General features: G+C 40.5%; 1 protein-coding gene across 1 annotated transcript in view; it reads left to right on the top strand.

The window, feature by feature from the left end:
- USP54 (ubiquitin specific peptidase 54) overlaps window positions 1-10,041 on the top strand; it is a 52,435-nt gene extending 42,394 nt beyond the window's left edge. Inside the window, exons 19-23 of the mRNA XM_075717375.1 lie at window positions 1,695-3,151; window positions 5,517-5,635; window positions 6,778-6,918; window positions 8,412-8,598; window positions 9,343-10,041. Of these exons, the coding sequence (XP_075573490.1) occupies window positions 1,695-3,151; window positions 5,517-5,635; window positions 6,778-6,918; window positions 8,412-8,598; window positions 9,343-10,001 (2,563 nt within the window). The 3' untranslated portion in view covers window positions 10,002-10,041. The remainder of the gene's footprint in view (window positions 1-1,694; window positions 3,152-5,516; window positions 5,636-6,777; window positions 6,919-8,411; window positions 8,599-9,342) is intronic.
- The last annotated feature ends 3,503 nt before the right edge of the window (window positions 10,042-13,544 follow it).

Below are 13,544 nucleotides of genomic sequence, written 5' to 3'. Positions count from 1 at the left end.
ACAACTCTTGGATTCAGCTCCTGATCCTGTCACCTTGACTACTCTCCCTGATGGCTGTATCATTCTTCATTTTCTTTCTGTTCTTCACAGTATCCTGTAGCCTGGCTTAGCAGCCTCTTCAGCATCTCTTCATGATTCTTTCTTTCATACTGACTTTAACTATAGCATAATTAACTCTCTGCTGTAACTGATCCTTTCTTCTTACCCTCTTAGCATGCAGCTTAGTCCTTATTTCTTCCCATGCCATTCCCTCCTAGCACTAGACCATAACTATCCAATTTCTAGGCTGTTTCTTGAACTGTTACTTTTATTGCCTCTCCCCTTTCTTACATGTCGTATTATCAGAAGCTTAGATGAAATCTCAGATGAGAATCCTTTTTCTTTTTTTTAAAATGCCACATACAGCTATATACTAAAACTCAGTTAATTTGCACACCTGCCAGGCTATAGTTCATAATGTTCTTTTCTTTTCCTGCAGTAGCTGAATTATATGTAATGAGGGCTGATCTTTTTGTCAATCAAGAGTCCATTATATCCTCTTCTACAGGAGCAATGTGAGCCCCTATTATGCATTTTGGCAGATTCTAAGAAAATAAAAGAAAGAAACTTTCTAAACTAATTTTGTTAATGCTGAACTTGCTCCCTGCTGCTCTGTGAAAAGAACATTACTTTTGCAAAAAGTTCTATCCAACCAAATGTTAATATTGCAGCCAATGAAAAGAATCTATTCTTAGCCAGAGTTCTGTACTCTTGCTTTGATACAAATAACGTTGTAGACAGTGCAAAGTTTGCAATTACTCACAAAGTCATTCCGCTACACATACCAACTAGCTCTTCATGATAACTTTCATTCTATGCATCTCAAGGAGGAAACGAAGCAATGATGTTACAGTTTTCTTAAGTTCTCTATTGGAGCTGTTTGTAGCCTGTCATTTTCTCACAGGCACATGGACTTGGTACTGTTTTTTCTGTCTGCATATTAAAATGCTAACTAAATGCAGAAAAATGCCAAGGACATGTATGACCCAAGGATATAATTGTCTTGCATTGGTGCATAGAACACAAATTATTTTTTAGAAGTATACTTAGAATACAAATTAGTACAAAATAATAGTGTTATGTTTAGCTTGAACTTTATTTAATGTGTTGGATAAATATCTCAAAGATGAGAATACAAAGATGATATGAGAGAGATTTCAACTTGTTCCTTCCATTTGTCAAGTCATACTTCATGAAGTTGCCTGGAGAGAAGGGACCTTAAGGAAAAATTGTCAGTTCATGTTCAGATCATGAACGTGTCCAAAGTATTTTCAAAAATGTATGTTGGAAACAGTTGTTTTATTTTATATAAATGGTGTTTTTCTTATTCTTACAGTTATCCTTACCCACACACTCAGTCTGCTTGTTAAAGTACCTAGGGTGCTGTAGAAGAATACTTTATACAGAGCCGAACTGTAGCAAAATAATCTTAACAACATGAAATGGATTCAGTAGATCAGTTATAGTAGGAAACGAGGGTTAGAAGCAAAGGACTAACATGTATGTATCTACTGAATTAATGCAAAGTCTTCATCAGAATACAGTTAGCAAAGAAAAGTGTGTTGAGGTATACGTCACCTAGTGCAAGTTCTGCACCCTAGGGATAAACGTAAGCAATAACTACTGCTAATCATTTACCCTTCTGTGTGTTTTAGTGAACAGACTGGCCCGCTCCAAGTACTGCTGAGCCAGGAGGTACTACTGGAACCCAACAAAGAAGTGGAATTTGGGTCCAGTTCTTTCTTCCACCCACCTGCTTCCTGCCATGAATTGCACTCATCATTATATCCAGAGTCTTCCTCCTTGCCCCCTTCTGAAAGCAATCAATCCAACAGGATCTCTCCAAACTTCCAGTCTGCTTCTGCTGATTTTCATGACCAAGTTCCCTCTTTTCCCTATAGGCAAGGGTTGGCAGAGAGGTCTGCAAGAACTGAGAATGAAGCCCACCATAGTGTGGAATTTGCTGACACCACAGCCACAGGGCCAAAAGACTATAGGGAATGCTGCAGTAGCAGCGAGTTAGAAGAGGTTCATAACATAACGCCTATTCTCATACCTCAGTACAAATCCAAGGCTAACACAGTAAACTTCGGGTCTTTGCCTACACTGTTTCCTTGTCCACATCCACCACAAGCAGCATCTCCTGAAAAGGACAGCCAGCACAGTCCTTGTTCCAAACTTGCAAGCTCTCCAGTGCGGCCAAGCATTGATCATTTAGGGGCCTGTCATGCAATGACCCCTGCAACTTCATCCCCTACACAGCAGTGCTCCTTGGATCCTTTGCAGAAAACAAATAAGTACTCCAGAGCAAACAGCCATGAGATTTTATTGCCCTCACAGGATGAATATGGCACAGAAGGTTGCAAATCTGAGGCTTTTAGTACAAAGGGACATGTTCGTTCCTTGGCAGAGCAGTTTCAGAAAATGCATGCAGTCTCCCAGAGAAAAGGTACTCATGAAAAAGGCTGGATTGCTGCAGTGTGTCAGGATGAGAAGTCTCCAAAGTTAACACAAAAATCTTTCATCAACCCTTCATCCTCTGGTTACAGACAGCTAATCCATCAAAACCAAGAGAACAAAAAACAGTCTTCTGAAAAATTACACTCAACTGTGGATATTAGGAACGGGGTAGTTTCTTTGGAGGGTTTTAGTGCCCAACATGTTGCTTCTAAGAGTATTTGTTCTCACAGTGAAGAGCTGTGTAGAAGAGGTGGACAGAATATAGCAGACCCTGCTGCACCCTACCTGGAAAGGCACTGTCATGATGGAGGAATGAAACAGGTGGATGATGGAGCTACTAGTAGCGTGGTTGCCTCTATGCCTGTGGACCGTTGGGTGGATAATGTTACTAGGTATTACAGTTCTCAGAAGGCTAATAAGAACACTGAATGGCTTCCTGTACCTGGGAGGAGTCCACCCCTTTCTGATCAGAGAGCAGTTGGAGATGACTTGAGCAGGATCCCAGTACATCTGCATCCACAGTGGAATCAAGACACAGAACAGGAGCTCTCAGAACTGGAATCTCTCTATCAGACTAGTCTGCAGGCATCTCAGGCCACTAGGCCTTTCTTGGGAAGACAGGACAGTGCTAGGTATCCATTTGACCAATCAGGTAAGAATGCTGCAGCTGTTTTTCTTGGTTCACCTGCCTGTGTACTCCGGTATAGGTGAAGGTACGCTTTCCAGTTGATTTAGTTAAATGGGCATGAATTTGTGCACAGAGACAGAAAGATTGAGGCTGTGCACTCTGAAACATTCTAACTGTATAGGTAGAGAAGCAGTGTGATAGCACTGCCTGGGGAGGCTGCAGAGTAGCTGTTATCTTGGCAAACAGAGAGCAACATCTGCTAAGAGTAACACAGAAATAACTGATCCTGTTTTCAAGTAGGGAACTAGCTGCTTAGGTCAGGCTGCTGAATTTTGCTGTTTGAAAGTCCTACATCACCTCTGGAATTTATTAAACTGTTTCTATGCCTGAAGTTAATGTTCTCCACATTTGTGAATTTTAACTGATTGTATTGTATTTGAGAATTTAGTCTGTACCTGGTTGAGGGGAATAACTTCTAAAAGTGCTTCCAGATCTACAAGAGTTGAACTTGTGTTTTGCTAAGGACTATGTGCTTTAAGTTCTGGAAAATTACTTGCGAAAGCAGCACTGGGGGTACCCAATCTTCACTAAAATCCTTGAGACATTGTGGATTAGTTGGTGCCGAAAGAAGATGAACAGATTCTGTTGCTGTTGGTGAGAACATCCAGCTGGTGCTGGAGACATTCAATTAGAGTTTGATGACAGCAGTCCAGTCCCACTTAAGCTGATCTAATCTCCTGCCTGAGATAGGGCAACCTTGGTTCTCTGCTTAGCACAAGTGAAGTCAATTTCTTTGTAATCCATGTCATAGCATTAGAGCTACGAATTTTCTGGTTAAATACAAAGCAGCCTGAAACTTGATGGGTATTAAAGTGAAATATATATATGTGATATATATTGCAATACATACACAAGACAGGTTTTCCCCTGCCCTGCACCTATGGAGGTGGAGCCTCCATTGTTCCTGACAAATCAACCCTGGCTGTGACCAGAGTGAATACTGTAGTAAACTCTTGAACAGGTTTTTATTCAACAGCTCAAGTTTTCTGTGAAACTGTCTTGTCTTGCAGTCCACTGGCAGACCAGGTGACACATCCGAAGGTGCCCATTTGTTGTCCTTTGGTTTTCTTTCAGAGTTAAGCAAGATCTGACCTCACAACCTTGCAGATACTCTCTTGCACAGCCTTGAATCGGAAGGTCTTATGTGTTCCTACCTTAGCTTACTGATTTTGGAGGCTCTTTCTGGGTATCTAACGGGATAAAGCCCAGTTGCTTTAGTATTAGCTGGAGCTTCAGATTTCTGTCATCAAATGCCCTGTTTCTTATGCTGACACTTTTCTTACCTATTTTCCCACTATATATATGTGGGATATGAGATACGGATGTTCTTCTAAAGTGGAGTTTGTGTTTGAGATCTTTACTTCTGGTTTGCTGTGACTTTCAGATGTTTCTTCCTAAGTTCTGCAAATTCTTTATAAAAACAAAAAGTTTGAACTAGTGCATCTACTGTGATGAACTGGATGAAAATCCCCTGTGTGAATCTAGGACAGCTCTTTCTTGCTTTTAACTTGGATTACCTATTCATTTGCAAATGCTGTGTAAGCTTTCTGCCCCATATCAACTTTTTTTCCAGACCTTTGCATTCAGAATGATGCTGAAAATGTGTCTGTTTCATTACTGGAGCTTTACAACAGAGATTAAAGCAAAGACCTGATCCTCTAAATGCCACCTCAATGAAGAAAATGTGTCGTTACCAGCACATCACCTTTCTTCCTTTATAGAGAGATTCCCTGTGACCATCTTTATTAGGTCGTTGATCTGCCTGTCTATTCCATGAGGAATGTTAGGATTATAACTGGTTGGTGCAGATTGCACTGAAGTGAAGTAACTGTAGCAATCCTAGTTAAAAATACACTTTTAATTATTTAACCAGCACAACAAATGGCTGGCAAACTGTAGCATTGGGTGGGAACAAACAGGTGAATGTGTGGGGAGCTTAAGGCTGATGAGTCTTGTTTATCCCAAGTAACTTTAGGTAACTTGCTCCTGGTAGCTGATTTGCTGTCCCTTTAGGCCCCCTTAACTATCTCACCTCTATCAAACAAGTGCTGGTGCGCAGTTAAATCATTTAAGTCTTAAATAGTTAAATTAACTGCTCCCCAGAAGCCTGCAAAAGGGCAAGTGAAGCAGGCATGAATATCCTGATAGACTGTCTCCCCTTGAAATGTTGGAAGTTAGCTTATGTATTAATGTTCAAAGGATCTCTGATGACTTCTCATTCTGTGTGTATAGTCTGTCTGTCTTTGCTGGAGTCGGACCTAAGATAGTCAGAAATGTGCCGAAATGTGCAATCAAGTGTTGAATTTAACCATAGCACTTTCCTTCCCAGTCTCTGCGAACCTGAATGTGAGGAAGCTGCATGCTACAGCTGGCATGGGTCTTTCGAAAACCCCAACAGCAGAGATCGAGCGCAGTCTGTGTGGATCCGCTGTCTCTTCTGTCTCCAAGGTGACATGTTGTTACTTAAGATGTGCTAGAGGGGAAAGGGCTTGGCCTGTGCAAATGAAAGAATTTACAATGGGAGAAGTGGAATATATTATGAAAAAGGTACTGGGGTCATTGATACTAATGTTAGAGAGAATTTTAAGTGCGGTCTAGCTCAGGATTAATTAGCTAAAAAATCAGTGACTCGTGCTACATGCAGCTTGCATGCAATCAAATTATCTAAATGCTGACTTTGAGGAACATATCCCTGAAAACTTTAAGATCTAGCCTCTTCCAGCATATTGACATGAACTGCCTTGCATCACAACTTACGATAACTGCTACTTGATGTTACCATTTGCAGGGGCACAGACTTTTTTTTTTTTACTGTGTCACTATGATTCTACATATTTCGAAAGTGGGGGATAATTTGGTATTTGCTACAGTTGGTAGTCGATCACCTCAGAGTGGGAGAAGATGCTTTTTCTTCTTTTTTTCTGAGGATAAACTGTTTAAATAACTGGCAGTTACCTATCAGTGCCTGTACGTGAAAACATAGAAGTATTTTCAAGGGGAAATGACATTTCCTATAATACTTCCATACTCATTAAAGGGAGCTTAAATGGTCTTGCTTATAGAACAGAGGAAAAGAAAGGAGGAATAAACATTTCCCTTGCTAACATAAGACTAACAAGCTTTCAGCACTCATCAAATAATCCTAGATTTTTTTTTTCAGTTATGAAAAGACTGTAGTACTTTATCATAGGATGGCTGTCAGTTGCAGCCATGATATCTCTACAGGGGCAGTGATGCCTGTAGCAGCAGTCAGTCCTTTAGGTAGATTCATCCCAGTAGAGACTTTTTGTCCTGGCTTTAGATACTTATAAAAGACTGAATCTCACTTAGACAAATTAATCAGCGTATATTTACTAAAGAAAGAAAAACTATAAGGAATAATATTTTTCATCATCAGACCCAAACAGACCCATGTGCTTTAGGTTTTTAAGGTAGTACCTGAATGAAGGATTTCAAAAAAGAAAAGGTCATGGAGTTTCACTGAAGTATAAGTAGTCTGCTAGATTTATATTGATCTCTTTTCTCTATAATTATTATACAAAATTGATATTATGGAGAGCCTTTTCTGAAATGTGTGATATTGTCTGCAGGTCACGTATACCAGAGAACATAACAGGGAACCAGAAGAGGAGGAAATGTACAGTGCAGAGAATTTCCGTCGCATTGCTCGCAGTCTCAGTGGGACAGTCATCTCAAACAGAGAAGAGACCTTGGTCTCTTCTCACAGTTTTGTAAGTACAATGATGTGCAGCTTTCCCAAGAGCCATCATCGGTGTGTAGGGTTGCTGTTTTCTCTGTCTGTATTTAGTAGTTAACAAACAAGACAGCAGACAACTGAATAATAAGCCATGATGAAAGCTTGTCTTTGTGAATTTTTGTTCTCTCTTTTGAAGAAGGAAGAGCTTTTGTTTAAGTAACAAAGCCATCTTCTTCAGGAGTCATTTAAGAGTAGTACCTGCTGCAGCTGGTAAGCAGGTGAGGTAATATTACTTGCCAGTATACAAAGACATCCAGTATAAACATTTTTTGCAGTTGATGTAGAGTATTTTCAAGACAGCTTCTAATACACCTTTAATTTTAAAAAGACACCACTAACCATGTGCAAGTTTCTGCTGTCTTGTGGGTGTATTAAGCAAGTAGCATTTTTAGAGAGTAAAAGTAAGCATAAAGGGGAGACAATTCAAGACTTGGTACATAACATGCAGCCAGTTACATACAGGAAGTAACTAAAAATAGGGAGATTGATTCCCCCTGCCTTTGTTATCTCTGTTAAGTAGTCTTAGGTGCAAGTAACTGTCAGTGAGGAAAACAATAACAGATTATTGTTGGTGTTTAGCAACATAGCCAGATATAATGTGAGGGTTTGGCTTGGATTGAATTTTTTGCAAATTGTGCTTAAGTTTTTTGATTTGAAACCAACCGCATAATACGTGTAGAAGAGTCTCAGTTGCAAAATGAGTTATGTAGACTGGTTGGTCTGATTCTGTCTTTCTGCTGTGTACCATAAGCTAAGAATATGTCAACTTCTGAATGTTTGCTCCTCAGCATGCTTTAGTTGAGGGCTTTAATGCATACCTGGAGGTGCTGGCAGAAGCATTTAAAAACCTCTAGCTGTTCAAGACCTCCCTCTGTGCTGAAGGTTTTTATCCCCACAACAGAAGCAGCTGATAGGATGGCTGTCTGTCACCAGTCTTCAAGTTAGTCACTGGGCTCAAGTCTGTGACTGTTTGCTATTGTGCCATTTGGCCACCCCTGCTTTGGGGTAGGTACCTGCTAATAGAGGGAAATGGCACAGCACTGGAAAATACTTCAGCTGCAACAGGTAAATCTGGTCATAGTCTGAAATCAGAGCTTTCAGTAAAGCCTGCTAGAAAATAGGAGGGAAGGATCAGCAATACCCTTCTTTATTTCATGGCTTGTGTAGCATGCTGACTGGCTTGACATTGTTCTGTGTATTCAGTTTGCAAACCAAAGTTTGCTTTGGCTTTTTCTCCTTTGTATATTTCCAGTCAAATGATCCTCCTAAGTAGCCCACCACTGCAGTAAGAGCCTTACTGGATTGATGGAGTTTTTATTTGTATTTCTTTTTTACACACGATGCATGTTTTTGTTCCGGTGACTCATCCCTTTCCTTGGATCAACACCATCTTTGCTTGATTTAACCCAACTCTGTGTTTACTCATCATGTTATGTTCTTTTCTTCTCCTTTCTCATTTTATAAAAGGAAGCACCAAATACGAGGAAAATGCCAGTGGACACCAGCCACCGTTCTTCCAGCTCCACTTCCCTTCCTTTCCCCCATGATCCTCCTGTGTTTCCCTTAGATCCCCAGCACAACCCAAACCAGGTGCAGCACCTACCCCATGATGTACTGATGCCCAGCATGGTGGGCAAGGCACGTAAACCGTCAGGTAATCACAGGACTTTTCATCCTCCTTCGTGATCGGAAATACTGCTGAAATACAGCTCTTCAGATCTTGTCTTTCATAATGATGTTTCACCATCTGCCTGAATTCCTCCAGAAATCTGGAAGGACGAATCACGTTCTTTTTCTTCTTTGGCCTTTTGAGTTGTTCTGTGATTCTGTGCTAAGTGGACATAACAAAAGGGAATAATCTTTATGGAAACATCATGATGACTTTATATAAAATAATATTCACATCTTTGTGATGTATTTTCTTTAGTATAAAAGTAGCAGTAAGACCCACCACCTTGTTCTCATGTATGAGAGTACTTCCACAAGCTACTCATTCCAGCAAATCACACATGTAATTGTGCCAATAGAAATAACTAATTCCTGCATGAGAATTATTTTCCCTGTGACAGCCATCAAAACCAGTTTGATCTATCAGCCTTCAAGTAGTTTGTTGGGCTCCTCCTTGATGACAGAAGGGCTATTAAAGAAATCTGAAGTCTGTGACAGCAGCTGTGGTAGGGTAGGGAGGAAATGCAGTGAGGAAGGTGAATGTTAGAAAGGGTACAGCTAGCTTTTACTCAGGTTTGCATGTCAAACAGTAACTGGATGTACTAGTGATTTTGGTTTTGTTCTTTCACCTGTTGGCCACAGCTGAAAGTTCTGAGAGGATGAAACAAAAAACATAACCAAGCAAACCATTTTTTTTTTTCCCCCCTCTCCCCCCACTCCCCTACCCCAGGAGATCAGAAGAACATCATCCAGAAACTTTTGGCTGTGCCTGACAGGGGTGAAGCTTTCCAAGGTGAAGACTACCCAGGTGTGGCACTGAGCTACGGGAGTCTCCCTTGTGCACCCAAAGGCACCCTCTCCCAGGGGCAAAAGCCTCTTGTTAATCCGCATTTAGGAGGTGGAGCATCAAGTGTCTCTGGCCATTGGCTGAACACGAGCTACCCTGCCAGGCAAACAGCCATGTTACCAGATAAACGAACGACGCTCTGGGGGAAACACGCTGGCCAGCCAGGCAAGAGTTTACAAGAAGGCTTCCTCCAGCAGCCTTTGCAACATCAAATGCATGAATCTTATGCCATCGGTTGCAGGCTACCAGCCAGCACAGACTACAGCACTTTAAGAATACCACATGAGCCTTCTTGGGATCCCGGTGCCTCTCAAGGTTGTCCTGTGCCCCCTTCTTGCGTTAAGGCCCCGGGTCCAAGGAGAGTTGATATGCCCCCAGAAGATGACTGGCGACAGAACAGCTACACCCCTCAGCCTGGCAGAAGGCGAATGCTGCCAGTCCATGTGATGGATGGGACTTTTTCTTCTGCTTCAGAGGCACACAGAAATACGTTGGCTCGAGCAGCAGCAGCTACTGGCACCATGCAAAATAATGGCTGGTGAGATCCCGTCCACTCCATGTGCCCTGGTAAACCACTCTGTGAACAGACTATAGGTGTTGCCAGAGCATGGATTACATGGAGACAGCAAACTCTTTCAATCAGTATCTGTGCCAGTTTTGTCTTAAAATGTAGCTATACAGTATGTGGAAACTAATTGCACTGTATTTCATTTCTGACACTACTGAACTGCTGTCTGGATGGGGGAACCTTAGCTATGCTAGTCCTGGCCTCTCCTAGCAAAGAAGTGCTATAGGAATGGTAAGCTTCAGGGGCATTGGTTTACGGGTAAGTTCAGAAGTATGCACATGTTTTGTAGGAAGACGGCCACTAACAAAAGGACATTTTTAAGGACTCTTTCATGAAATGTAGCTTTGGTAAATTCTTGACAAAAAACCCCAATCCTTTTGTTTTCCTCTCCTTCCTCTCTCCTGTTGCTTCCTAGGGGAAAAAACCTGACCTGCCTTCCAGGTTCCAGTAAATCTGCACTTGGCAGGCTGTCATTTAGTAAAGCAAATCCAGTTTTCAGCGTGCTGAGATCTCGGGCAGAGATCACAGCTGTAGTTGCTGCTGAGGAAGTGGCAGGGAGACATTGTTCATCAGTAAACCAGAATTTTCCCCACTTCCTTAAGGCAAACTAACAATGCTTCAAACAAAAAAGACTGTTAATGCTGCACGCTTAATTACACCAATGTAAACACAAAATAAGTTTAACTATTTTAGTGTCAAACATACTTGCTTTTGTAAGTATTTTTCAAATAAATCTATGAAAATAGTTCTATTTACCTGTGTGTTTATGAGCTTTCTTTGCTCTTTGGCTTTACTCATCAGTTGGCCTGAAACTGCTGATTTATTTTCTTATACACTGACAAACATGAGTAAATTGTTTATTCTAGTTCATTAACAAAGTTTATGTAATAAATGTTTAGTTAGATTGGAGGACATGTCTAACTTTGTCCCTGGATTTGATATGTTTCATCACTACTCTGTGCTTAGCTTTCCCCTCATAATGGACAGTAATTAACAGTGTCTTTTGAAAAGTATTTTGAGACTTCTTTGTTTGAGGGAAAACTACAGAATCTGTGCAAGTTGGTAGTGTATGCAGATAGGACTTTTGCACAAAAAAAGTCATTAGAAATTATTGGTGTAGTGAGAAGTGTCTGTCATTTTAATGAGTTGCACTCCTGCTCTTGCAAATGCTTTCAGGTGTGGTGGTTATGAGTTGTTCAAAAATGTGGAGGGTTCTGTTACGTGCTTACATTGATAGTGGGACTGCAGCTGTGGTGGTTCTAGCCCAGGCAGCCAGTGGAAGGTCTAGAGTGCCCTCTAGAGCGTGGTACTCCTCCGTAACCTGCTCTGGCTGTTGCTCTAGGTGAGGGTCTTCATTTTAATTTCATGTTTTGCACGTCAGCGCTTGATGGAATTTCATCAGCTTTTGCTGTTTAGTCTGACATTGAGTCTCATTCATTTTAATAAATGTCATTTCTCAGTTTCTTGTTTCCAAATAATTGCTGTTATGTCTGTTATTGTTACAGTCTCATGTGACTACATCATGCTAAATTGTGTTTTACATTTGGGATTATGTTGCACACTTCTTTGTATTTAACTGCCCTTACTAGCTGTGGTTACCAGAACAAAGCACTCTCTTCTTCCACCCCTCCATTCCAAAAAAGCCCTACAGACTTTTGACTTCTTCACATAATGGTTTTGCCAATTTAATAATGAAGCTTTCAACAGTACTAATTTTTTTACTTATTTTCTAAATATAAAACAGTGGAGTGTTATTTTACTGAAACAACTATTTGATTAAAGTTTCCCAACAGATACGGAATTGTTAGTCTTTCTGGCTGCACATGGACACACCATAGCCGACTGCTAAGTTTTTAGCCATAGAAATTACGATTTTAAGGAAGTGACTGCAATGCAGAGGTGGATATCTGGACAGAAACATTCCTGTTGCAGTTCTCTCTCTCTCTCTCTCTGAATGAGACTATTGGAGTAGAGGGAATCTGGGCAGAAGCAGCCCCTGTTTGTTTTCAGCTTTTTTTTACCTTCAGCAGTTGAAGAAAGTTACAGCAGCCCCAGGATGCAAATGAGGACAGGGATGAGTATTTGACACTTTGCTTGACTACAGCTCTAAAAAATTCAGGTTGCAGAGTGAGGCTTAAGTAGTCTTGAACTCAATTATCTAAAAAAATAATCTGCCAAAATAAAGTCACCTCTTCAAGAATCAATATGGAGTATGAAACATTTTCAAAGAAAGAAAATGTGCATGCTTAGATTTATTATCTATTTATTTATTTTAATCCTAGCTACTGCAAAGGAGGAAGCAGACTTCCATAAAGCTCTGCAGAATAACCCTGAGTTGATGCAACTCATTTTAATAATCAGTGGTATCCAGTTTTTCTTTATAAAGGGAACTGTTGTTTTTATTCCATTATCATAGTTCTATCTACCAGATTTCAAAACCAATTTTTAAGTGTCCGGTGTATATTAATTACTTACTATGAAAAAAAACTCAATCGGAGGCGTGAAAAGGAAAAGTTGGGACATAACCTCTGAAATATCTTCATACTAACCAGTATGTTAGTGTATCAGAATACAAACAAACTGAAGTAGATTCAGCAGTATATTTAACATGGGAGAAAATGGAAGCTGGGAAAATACCTTTACTTCATCTGTAGCTTATGCCTGCAAGTCTTAGTGAGGTTAGTAAGTTAATATTTACCTTGTAATTAATTTGACTTAGTGCTAACTTGTAAGTCTCTTCAATGGTATTTATTGGCTATTTAAACCCTAGAAAAATCAGTTATGTATTAGTTTAATAGCTCATTAAAGTTCACTGTCGCCTATAAGAAGGGCGAGGAGGGAGCTTCCACAAGGAATTCAGCAGCTGTCTTCAAATAGTCTCTCTTCTTAGAGCTTATACAGTTTGTAAGCTTTGATGCAACATAACCAGGGCTTTCTTCGTATAACTGTCACTGGCTGCAGAGTAGGTTGATGGATGGAATTAAGTGAAATGGAACCCACACACACTCAAATTTATATTTTAAAATCATTTCAGTTCTCCTAAAAACAAAGTTCTTATTCCCTATATTTGTATGATCTCTCTTTGTGTTTGTAGTACCTGTTTAGACCTGGCTGTGTAGGGGGGAAAAAGAGCAATAATAAAATTAAGAGTAACTTGGTGTTCTAGCACTAGCAAATTTGTGTAGATGTAATCCTTCTGTATATGGAAAAGGAACTACCTAGCACAGTTCCTTCTCTTGAAGGCAACAGAGTTTGTGCACACTGTTTATGGAAATCAGACCTGCTGAGCAGCAGATTTGTTCAAATGGAGTATGTGCTGGAGTGTGCAGCACTAGCGAGTTAACCAAAACGCACTCTGCTTCGGAGAAGTGAGCTACAAAAGTGCAAGGTAAGTGCCTGGTCCTTCCTAAACAAAAGCTGCTGCACCCATGTTAAAATGCGGGGAATTTGGGAAGAGGGAAGGAACTGTCTTACTGATATTTTCCACGATTGCTAACAATGCTGCGATTGGCTTACC

Source organism: Pelecanus crispus, chromosome 10 (genome assembly GCF_030463565.1).
Source record: "Pelecanus crispus isolate bPelCri1 chromosome 10, bPelCri1.pri, whole genome shotgun sequence".
Classification (NCBI taxonomy): domain Eukaryota; kingdom Metazoa; phylum Chordata; class Aves; order Pelecaniformes; family Pelecanidae; genus Pelecanus; species Pelecanus crispus.
The sequence above is the reverse complement of the archived record's forward strand: the minus strand, read 5'-3'. Positions and strand labels throughout refer to the sequence as shown.